Raw genomic sequence first — 10,793 nt, 5'->3', positions numbered from 1 at the left:
GTGGGAGGCTCAGGCCCCGCCCATTCTGTCCTGAGGGCAGAGATAAGGGCAGTCAATAGCAATGGTGACAACTGCATGTATTCACAGTGCTTTTAACCTTACAACACACTTGTGGGGTGGGTGCTGTTAGCCCCACTTCGTGGGAGAGGAAACTGAGGCTAACGTCAAGTGACATGCCCGAAGTCCTGGCACTCAGACTCTGGTTTTGACTCAAGTCCATTGTATTTCCACTGCCCCGCAGCTGCCAGGGCCCCTTCCCCCAACACCTGGCACTGTGATTCATGGTGAACTGGCTTGGTTTCTTGGCCTTAACCCACCCCCACCAATAAGCCTCTTTTAAAAGGAAAATAGGAAGCAGCTACTGCTGCTTGGAAGAGGAGAATGGTGGAAGGTCCCACCAGGTCCCTGTGAGCACCCACACTGAGACCCCTTCACACTTCTGGGCTGGCCCAGTGGGTGGGAGGGGATGCGCTGCCAAGTGCCCCAGACTCTAGCTTCTGCTAAAGAGGCTCCAGGGCCTGGGGGCCGGCCCTGTGGCCAAGTGGTTAAGTTCACGTGCTCTGCTTCAGCGTCCCAGCGTTTCACTGGTTCAAATCCTGGGAGCAGACATGACACCACTCATCAGGCCATGCTGAAGTGGCGTCCCACATGCCACAACTAGAAGGACCCACAACTAAAAATATACAACTATGTATCGGGGGACTTTGCGGAGAAAAAGGAAAAATAAATCTTAAAAAAAAAAGAGGCTCCAGGGCCTGAACTGGGGCTGAGGGGCACCTTCATAGCCTGGGCCAAGCCCCTCTTCCCCTCCCCCAAGTTGGGGCAGCCACGGCCGTGGAGAGGGGAGCAAACTGGAAGCTTTTTCCTCCAGCCTGTGAGGCTTGGAACAGGTCCTTGAAGGATGATGCTTTTTGGTCTAGCCCCCACCTCCCCATCTCCAGGACGGATACTGCCCCCTCTTGAAGGGGCCGTGGGCAGTGAGATTCCAGGCTGGGCTCAGGTCCCATCCTGGATTTTGTTCAGGGGCTGGAACCCAGGGCTGGGGAACCGCTTGCAGCCCCCTGGACTATCTAGGATTTGGTGGCCAGTCTCTGATTACCCACCATCCCCCATGCTGTCACTCATGTTACCACAGGACTTCAGTACCTGGCTTATGTCTGTCCCCAGAGCTCATTGTCCTTAGAGTAGGATGAGGTAAAGACCTATCCCCTTACTGGGGTGTTGGCGCTGGGGCCCAATCCCAGGCCCAGGCCTAGACCAGAGGGCACAGCACTCTGACTGCTTTGCTCTTTGACCTGTGGCTGCTGCATGATGAGCGGCCTTTCCCTCCCCCTGCCCCCCAAGGGCCAGGCCTGTGGCACACTGTTAGCCCTCTGCCCACCCACCTGCAGCAGCAGACAGCCTCTCCCGGTGCCCAACCTATGCAAGGCAGAAGGCAGGATCCAGCTTCCCAGGTTTTTCCAAATGTTCCCAGCAGCCCTGCATTGCTTTAGTTCACAAGCATGAACAAAATTCCTCTTATTTTTTGACCTTGAAAGAAAAACCCACATTCTTCACGACAGATGCATGGTCCATGCCTAACTGTCTATGGAAGGACTCTACTAATCCTAGTGGCAGAGCCAGCTGAATCTCTTGAACATCCCCTGATGGCCTAGTTTGTAAAGAGTTTTCACTGGAGTAATAAGAGTAGCCACTATTTTTCGAGTGCTTACTACGTGGCAAGCACAGCTCTACATGCTTTACATAATTAACTCATTTAATGCAGCTGTGACCTCCACAAGGCCATGGATTTTTAAAAACTTTATTAAAGTAAAATACACGTTCAGAAACATGCACATAAATGTACAGTGAAATGTATTGTTTTGGGGGGAAGTTTCGCCCTGTGCTAATATCTGTTGCCAGTCTGCCTCTATTTTGTATGTGGGTTGCCACCACAGCATGGCTGCTGACAGTGTGTAGGTCTGCACCTGGGAACCAAACCCAGGCTGCAGAAGCGCAGCATGCTGCACTCAACCACTAGGCCACAGGGCTGGCCCCCAGCACAATGAATTTTTACAAACTGAATATCCATCAGCAGCACCCAGATCATGAAACATTACTACTATCCCCCCAGACACCCCCCCCACACACACACACACACATACTCAAAACAACAGGGATTTTCATCTATTTTGTTCAGTGTTGTATCCCCAGAATTTAGTACAGTGCCTGGCAGAGTAGCTGCTCAATAAACATCAGTTGAATGAAGCACAGGAAGGTTAAAAAACTTGCCCAAGGTCACACATTTAGTAAGTGGCCCAACCAGGTGATGAGCCCAGGTAGAATGGCTTCAGTGCTCTGGGGCATAGCCAGAATGCCACTGTACCCTGCAGCTACAGCTTGTTGGGTTGGACACCATCTTCCCCTTACACAGCTCTCTCTTCTAGAAGACAGGCCAGCTGCTGTCCATTGGTCTATTTATGTCATCAGAGTTTAATGTTGGGAATGCAATTAGGAGTGAGTTACCATTCTAGTCTTTCTCCCTTTTCTTCTCTTCCTTTTGTTTTTTTTAAGATTGGCACCTGAGCTAACAACTGTTGCCAATCTTCTTTTTTCCCCCTGCTTTTTCTCCCCAAATCCCCCCAGTACATAGTTGTATGTTTTAGTTCTGGGTCCTTCTAGTTGTGGCATGTGGGACGCTGCCTCAGCATGGCCTGATGAGCGGTGCCATGTCTGCACCCAGGATCCGAACCAGTGAAACCCTGGGCCGCCGAAGCACAGCGCGTGAACTTAACCAGTTGGCCACGGGGCTGGCCCCTCTTTCTCCCTTTTCAAAGTTTACAGTTGCATATAGCTTAAAGCCAGCTTAACTCTTATGCTGCCCTCAATGGCTGGCTTCTCTTTACAACTTCGTTAAGAGGAATCCAATTTTATTCATTCTTTCTTTAAAATTGTACTCTCCATTTATGAAAGTTGTAGAAGCCAACAGAATTTAAACATCCATTAAAATGATTGTGATTCATTGAGAAGGGAGAGAAACAGGCTGATGCCACCACCAGCTCCAGGGGTGCTGGAGCTATCACCACCAAACCTCCCTAAAATATAAAAAATTCTCTGCCAAAAAGAAAACAAAACAAAAAATATACTCAAAAAGCCAGATGCTATTTTGTTAGGAATTACTCACCAAAGTGGTCTTGGTATTTTACTCCTCATCTCATCAAGATATGATGGTGGGGCCAGCCCGTGGTGCAGTGGTTAAGTTCAAACGTTCTGCTTCAGTGGCCCGGGATTCATTGGGTTGGATCCCGGGTGTGGACATGGCACCGCTTGGCAGGCCATGCTGTGGTAGGCGTCCCACATATAAAGTAGAGGAAGATGGGCACGGGTGTTAGCTCAGGGCCAGTCTTCCTCAGCAAAAAAGAGGAGGATTGGCAGCAGATGTTAGTTCAGGGCTAATCTTCCTCAAAAAAAAAACAAAAAAGGATGTGATGATGGCATGTACTAAGTCACCTGTTTCAATGAGCAATGTTTAGCCTGTTACCAGGGCTCAGATAGCATATCATTTTTACATAGGAAGACAGCTCAGTGAGCAGATCATATACTGACCAGCTCTTATCGGAAGTTAGCATACCTTAAAACTGCTTTTAACAAAGTGTGAAATGGTCAAAGGGAACCTCTCCTTACATGTTGGTGGAATTCTCATAGGTGCACTTAGCTTAATAGTAATGTAGCCACCATTAATTATCGTTACCACCCACTGATATAGGAACCAATTTAACACTCACTTAAAGGGACTTTATTAAAGCAGATTGAGTCTTATGTGGTATGTTAAAGGATCCAAAAAGGGATCCATTGTGATAAATCTGCTAGCAGAGTCCACGCGGGTGGGGGGCTCCCACCCCTCCCATAGTGTCCCATTGTTCAATCTGCGGAGACACCGTCAGCAGAGCAGTTGTTTTCAGCAGCTTGGACTGGAGTTTGGAAATTGGCATCTAGCCTCTGAAAAATGAATTTCTGCCTGTTCTGAATCAAAACAAAAACAGCCAGGAGATCTTCCATTTGCAGTTGCTGTATATACATAATTCACAATTCTAGAATTTTCCTGTGTCCTCAAATAGGAATGTCCTTGAAGTTTGTCCAGGTGCAGCCATATTCTAATGCGGAAGTCTTTTTGCAAACACATACATTTGGGGATGAAGAATTTAGTCTTTTCAGCCAATTCCAAATAATAAGTGTTGCATATTAAAAATATCACCTATTCTGGATAAAATCATCCCATTCACAACAACATGGATGGAGCTTGAAGGTATTATGTTAAGCAAAATAAGCCAGATAGAGAAAGACAAACTCTGCATGACTCCACTCATATGTAGAAGATTAGGAAACACATGGACAAAGAGAATAGATTAGTGGTTACCAGAGGAAAGCGGGGTGTGGGGTGGGCACAAAGGGTGAAGTGGTGTGCCTATAACATGACTGACAAATAAGGTACAACTGAAATTTCACAACATTGTAAACTATCATAACCTCAACAACAAGAAAAATTGAATACAAAACTGTAAAACACAAATCTTGTATGTATTTTGAAATTAAAAGAGCTTCTTTAAAAAAAAATCACCTGTTCTAGGGCCAGCCCCGTGGCTGAGACGTTAAGCTCGCACGCTCTGCTTCAGCTGCCCAGGGTTTCGCCTCTTCAGATTCTGCACATGGACGTGGCACTGCTCATCAAGGCATGCTGAGGCAGCGTCCCACATAGAAGACATGGAAGGACCTACAACTAGAATACACAACCATGTACTGGGGGCGGGGGGGGGGGGGGGGGGGGGGGGTGCTTTGGGGAGAAGAAGAAGAAGAAAAGAAAAAGAAAAACAAATTGGCAACAGATGTTAGCTCAGGTGCCAATCTTAAAAAAAAAAAATCACCTATTCTTATTTTCAATTAAGTCAAACTGTAGATTGATTTATATTCTGTGACCTCTTCCATCACCCAGGGCCTCAGATTTGAGTGATCTAAAATTCACAGGGACTAATCAAGTAAAACAAAAGGCAGTTTCAATATATGTCACTGAGCAGAGGACACGGGCAAACAGTTCAGAGATGAAGGACTGCAATTATTGGTACATTTTGGTAGTAATTAAAGATGATTACAGCAATTAGATATGATTTTCTACCCAATGAAATGTCAATAAATAACATCTTCGTGTAGAGAAGAGTTGAAACAAACATTTGTTTTGGGTGACAGTATCAATTAATAGAAACTTTCCATTTGGAAAACGATTTGATCATAATCATGCACATGCTCACTCTTAATTGTGGGTGCACTTTAGATGTCCAGAACTTGGGGGATGCTTAAACATGTTGCAGCACAGCTACTCGGCATAGCCATCGAAAAGGTGCTTAAGGCCAAATCATTTATGGTCAAGAGAAGAAAATATGCTTTTGATAGTTAAAAGGAAAAAGTAAAAGAGAAACAAAGGTCCATGAAATTTCACGTGCACTATGATCTTGACATTTTTTTTAACGCCTCTGGATGAGAAAGAAATCACATAATTATTAACTTCAGAACAAAAATCTTGTCTTTGAAATGGAAAGTAAAGATTTTATTTATTATTTTTTTTCCTTCTTCTCCCCAAAGCCCCCCAGTACATAGTTGTATATTTTAGTTGTGGGTCCTTCTAGTTGTGGCGTATGGGACGCCGCCTCAGTGTGGCTTGATGAGCAGTGCTAGGTCCGCACCCAGGATCCAAACCAGCAAAACCCTGGGCTGCTGAAGCGGAGTACATGAACTTAACTACTCAGCCATGGGGCCAGCCCCTGGAAAGGATATTTAGAAGATACTCACAACCTATAATTTTTCTAATCTAAATTTACCAGTGGCATTCATATTTTTTTAAAAGATCATATTACGGTTCTGTGGGTAAAATTTTATGTTTCTCAAAAATCATAAGTATCAATATTTAAATAAAACCAAATATTTAAATAAAATTAAATTAAATGAATTTAAATAAAAATAAATTTTAAAAAAAGATGTATTCATGGGGCTGGCCTGGTGGTGCAACAGTTAAGTGCGCACGTCCTGCTTTGGCGGCCCAGGGTTCGCTGGTTCGGATCCCGGGTGCAGACATGGCTTGGCAACCCATGCTGTGCCAGGCATCCCACATATAAAGTAGAGGAAGATGGGCACTGATGTTAGCTCAGGGCCAGCTTTCCTCAGCAAAAAGAGAGGATTAGCGGCAGATGTTAGCTCAGAGCTAATCTTCCTCAAAAAAAAAAAAAAAAGTATTCAGAGAGAGTTAAGAGGCAAAAGTAAATGAAAAAGAAAGCAATAGTAAGGGAAAAAATAATAAATTGCCCCAGGCCAGCCACTTAACTTTTCAACTATTTTATGTCCAGCCAATAAAATAAATCATTTCCCCATCATTTTGGTAGCTATTCCAATTTAACATCATCCTTCATTTTTCTTCAGATTTCTTAAGTGCATTTCAGAACTCCAAAATCACTAAAGTAAATAATTTCATAGGTCTATTTTTCCTTAAAATTTCATTTCTTATATGACCAAATTCTTAATTAACAATTTAACCATCAGCTCATCAATTTATAGCCAAACAATTAATTACTTTCCTCCTGATTTAGGGTAAAATAAATATCAAGTTTATTTCAAGTAAAGAATGCATTTTCCTACCCAAGGAAGGAACTAATTTTCTTGGTGCCCTCATACTTAAAAACAGTCCACCCCATAGAGAGAAGTGGTTGCATATTATGCCTCGATGCAAGGACATAGCACCAGATTGCTGCCCACCACTGAGAGGATAATTCTCTTAACATGAAATGCTTTTCAAAGTCTAGGACTGGTGGAGAGGATTTCCTGCAGAATATTCTGACAAAGGAAAACTCTGGGCCTGCTTGCACCCCCCAGCACAGTGCCTTCTAAGTCTGTCGCCAAAGACCTATCTGCAGGGTCAGCGTGAGCACAAGCTTTGTTGCTCGGACATGGACAAGTCCATCTGAGGCCATGTGCTGGAAACAGGAAGTTAGGAGTGATTACATGATCTCTGGGGTTGCTTCAGCTCCTAACTTCCATAGACAATAAACAAGTAAGGGGAGGCTCCTTTGTTCTAAATTCCATACTCCCTCTTTCTGAAGCCAGAAGAACAAAGACAGATGGGGAAGTCTGTTTTGGCTGTTTTGGGCTTCGCTGGGTGGCATCATCTTCCTGAATCCACCTCAATCCAGGGTTTTGTCCTAGGTTGAGACCTTCTGCTTTGGGAGAAAGGGTGGATGGACACTAACCAAACCAAAAGAGCAATTTATGAAGTGACAATGAACAATACACCAAGCACTCCCGTCCCTGACCCTGGACTTCCCACCCTGTGGGCTCGGTGCCTCGGTGGAAAGCAGATGGTCTTTAGAAGGGTGACCAGTTGGTGGGGAGTTGGAAGGAAGGACCAGACTCCGCCGTGGGTGGCTCAGGGAAAAGCTTGATGCATCACCTACAGGACAGAGGAACACCTGCCTGCAGGTGGGTGGGGTGATCCCTTGGTCCGGAACTGCTCCTGGACTTGGATGGCCAGACCTGCATTATCCCCAGAGAGTCTCCATTCCTCCCTTCCCTAGCTGACCAGGCCTCCTTCAGTCGGACATTCTTTCTCTAGATACGCTAATATCTTCATTCGTTGGGGATGGTCCAGTCCTGGGCCTCAGTTCTGTGTGGACTGTGAAGTTTTCTTTCCTTTCTTTCCAGCTTGAGTGGAGGTGGAGTGGGCAATCTCACTGCTCCCGGCTCTCCTGGCCCCTCCCCGGTCCTCCTGAGACCTGAGCTAAGTGGATAGGGGGTCGGGAGAGTCGTTCCCGGCCATGGGATCGTCTAGAGGCCTGGATCTTCAGGCCGGTGAGAAGGGCTGGTCCAGGATTGCGAGGCAGCGTCCTCCTGGCGGCGCGGGCAGCGGCAGGCGCCGGGCCAGGAGCCCAGCAGGGGCGTGTCCCCGCGCTCACCTGCCATTGGGCAGGTGGGGCGGCCGGGCCTCCGGAGGGGCCATCGTATAAAGGCGGAGCAGGCGGCCGGGAGCCCAGGCACGTCGCAGGATGGTGGACAGCGTGTACCGGACCCGCTCCCTGGGGGTGGCGGCTGAAGGGCTCCCGGACCAGTACGCGGACGGGGAGGCAGCGCGCGTGTGGCAGCTCTATGTCGGGGACACCCGCAGCCGCACGGCCGAGTATAAGGCCTGGCTGCTCGGGCTGCTGCGCCAGCACGGCTGCCAGCGGGTGCTCGACGTGGCCTGTGGCACCGGGTGAGCCCAAGCGGGGTCAGGGGCCCAGGGGAGTGGGCTCCGGCTCGGCCCCGGCGGGACCGCAGGACCACAGCCGGCCCGTCGGAGCGGCTTCCTTCACCAGCCCGGAGCTGGGCAGGGCGGGCTGCCAGGGCCAGGGGAGGGTGTCTGCCAGAGCAGAAGGGGCAGAGCAAGAGCCTGGGAGAGGCTGGCAGGAGGAGGGGGCCGAGGAGACCCAGCATGAGAGCGAGGTGTGGGCACTTCGCGCTGGGAAGGGCCAGTTCGCCAGAGCCGGGCTTTGGGGCCAGACCGATGTCAGCGCGCGTCCTGGCTCCAGCATTTCTCCTTGTGTGGTGGCCTTGGTCAGCCTTAACAGCTCACATTTGTCTACATTTGCCCCTGCCAAGTGCTGTGCCACGAGCTGTTGGTACAGCCATCTTAAAAATCCTCACAAAACCCCACCAGGATTAGGGTGGTGATAGCCCATTTACAGTTGTGGAAATTGCGCCTCAGACAAGTCAAGGGCCTCCCTCTAGTGGAGAGGAAATACAGACGTAGGGTGGTTAGGGTGCCTGTGCTCTAAAGCACCATGCTATATACCTCTTGTGCATAGCTCACCTCACTTCCAGGAGCTGTTTGCCCCTCTCTCAAGTAGGGTAACACAGTATCTACTTCACAGGATTGCCATGAGGATTAATACACAGTTTGTAAAGTGCCTGACTCCCAACAGGTGCTAAAAAACAAAAATAAGGTTGCCACCCGGTGATAAGAAACAGATTTGCCAGGTCATTCGAGGTCAGTGGAGAGGAAGCAGAGGAATGGGCTCTGGAGAGTTGAGGAGACAGGAGGGTCCAGCACAGGGCCTCCTCCTTGCCTTCCCAGGCCTCTGACTGGCCCTCCCCGCCCCTCATCCTTGGCCCTGCCCAGGGTGGACTCCATCATGCTGGTGGAAGAGGGCTTCAGTGTGACGAGCGTGGATGCCAGTGACAAGATGCTGAAGTACGCACTCAAAGAGCGCTGGAACCGGCGGCACGAGCCCGCCTTCGACAAGTGGGGTACGTGGTCCAGCCAGGCCCTCCCAGCCCAGCCATCATGCACACAGTTCTCTCTGCCCTGGGCGCCTTTAGCTTCTGCGGTAGGGTGTTTTGTTTTCCTCAAGGGGACAGCAAAATTACGGTCATTTCCCTGAAAAGGGAGGCTTAGGCACCAGAATGAGGAATCAGTTATGAGGGGCTGGTTTTAACTATGTTTATAGTGTTTTGTCCCTCCCCCCAAATAAAAACCCATAAGAGCCCTCCTTCCCAACCATGGCTTCCTCCTCCTTCGACGTCTCTTTTCCCTTCCCCCTCCAAGTCCATAATGATCTCTTCCCCCTCTCTGGATGGGGAGTCCCTCGGTGTGTCTTGAAGGTGAAACTGAGGCAGGACAGCTCTTGGTGGAAGTGGGTGTTGCTGGTACCATGGTGCCACCCTGATCCCTCTTTCCCTTCCTGGCCCCCAGTCATCGAAGAAGCCAACTGGATGACTCTGGACAAAGATGTGCCCCGGCCTCCAGAGGGTGGCTTTGATGCCGTCATCTGCCTTGGAAACAGTTTTGCCCACTTGCCAGACTGCAAAGGTGAGAGGTGTTGCCTTGGGAATGGCTTGCTTTGAGCTGTACCCCTTTCCCCAGACCCCTGGGCGTCTGCTTTCCTGCCAGAGCAGACTGCTTTTCCCCTCTCTGCTTTGGCACTGGCACCCCTGGGGAGGAGAGATGGGAGGGAGATGGTACTGGGGGCCCTGAGCAGACGCAGCCTCTCTGCCCTTGCCTGGAGTTCAGGGGACCAGAGTGAGCACCGGCTGGCACTGAAGAACATTGCGAGCATGGTGCGGTCAGGGGGCCTGCTGATCATTGATCATCGCAACTATGACCACATCCTCAGTACAGGCTGTGCACCCCCAGGGAAGAACATCTACTATAAGGTAGGGCCTCTGGGGGATGGAGGGCCCAGAGTGGGAGGTGTGAGCCTGGGGTCCAGGCCCCACAGTGGTTGCAGAGGCTAATGGCCTGCATCACCATCTATAGAGTGACATGACCAAGGACATCAAGACATCAGTGCTGACAGTGAACAATAAGGCCCACATGGTGACCCTGGACTACACGGTGCAGGTGCCGGGGGCTGGCCAGGACATTTCTCCTCGCTTGAGGTACCCACTTGGCTAGGCAGGGGATGAGGTGGGGGTTGCTGAAGCCACTAGCCCTCACGGTGGTCTGGGGGCTCTGTTGCAGTAAGTTCCGGCTCTCCTACTACCCGCACTGTCTGGCGCCCTTCACGGAGTTGCTCCAAGCAGCCTTCGGGGGCAAGTGCCAGCACAGTGTCCTGGGTGACTTCAAGCCTTACAAGCCGGGCCAGGCCTACATTCCCTGCTATTTCATCCACGTGCTCAAGAGGACGGACTGAGCACGGCCTCACCTCCCACAACCCTGTCTACTGCTGGGCTGTCTAGGGAGGTGGGGACCGGCCGCCCCTGGTGCAGATCCTGGGGGTGTGGGCAGGGGCTGACTGCCG

General features: G+C 49.6%; 1 protein-coding gene across 1 annotated transcript; it reads left to right on the top strand.

The window, feature by feature from the left end:
• The first annotated feature begins 8,032 nt into the window (after nucleotides 1–8,032).
• GNMT (glycine N-methyltransferase) lies at nucleotides 8,033–10,750 on the top strand. Its single transcript, XM_046639927.1, has 6 exons — nucleotides 8,033–8,266; nucleotides 9,173–9,300; nucleotides 9,746–9,862; nucleotides 10,064–10,206; nucleotides 10,310–10,431; nucleotides 10,514–10,750. The coding sequence occupies exons 1-6, from the start codon at nucleotides 8,061–8,063 to the stop codon at nucleotides 10,683–10,685; spliced, it is 888 nt and encodes a 295-aa protein (XP_046495883.1). The 5' UTR covers nucleotides 8,033–8,060; the 3' UTR covers nucleotides 10,686–10,750.
• Nucleotides 10,751–10,793: the final 43 nt, after the last annotated feature.

Source organism: Equus quagga, chromosome 15 (assembly GCF_021613505.1).
Source record: "Equus quagga isolate Etosha38 chromosome 15, UCLA_HA_Equagga_1.0, whole genome shotgun sequence".
NCBI lineage: Eukaryota > Metazoa > Chordata > Mammalia > Perissodactyla > Equidae > Equus > Equus quagga.
This window is presented reverse-complemented; position numbering and strand designations above follow the sequence as displayed.

Coding starts and splice junctions, on each gene's coding strand:
- GNMT (XM_046639927.1), top strand. CDS start 8,061: ATGGTGGACAGCGTGTACCGGACCCGCTCCCTGGGGGTGGCGGCTGAA. Junction 8,267..9,172: donor GACGTGGCCTGTGGCACCGG/GTGAGCCCAAGC, acceptor GGCCCTGCCCAG/GGTGGACTCCATCATGCTGG. Junction 10,432..10,513: donor GACATTTCTCCTCGCTTGAG/GTACCCACTTGG, acceptor GCTCTGTTGCAG/TAAGTTCCGGCTCTCCTACT.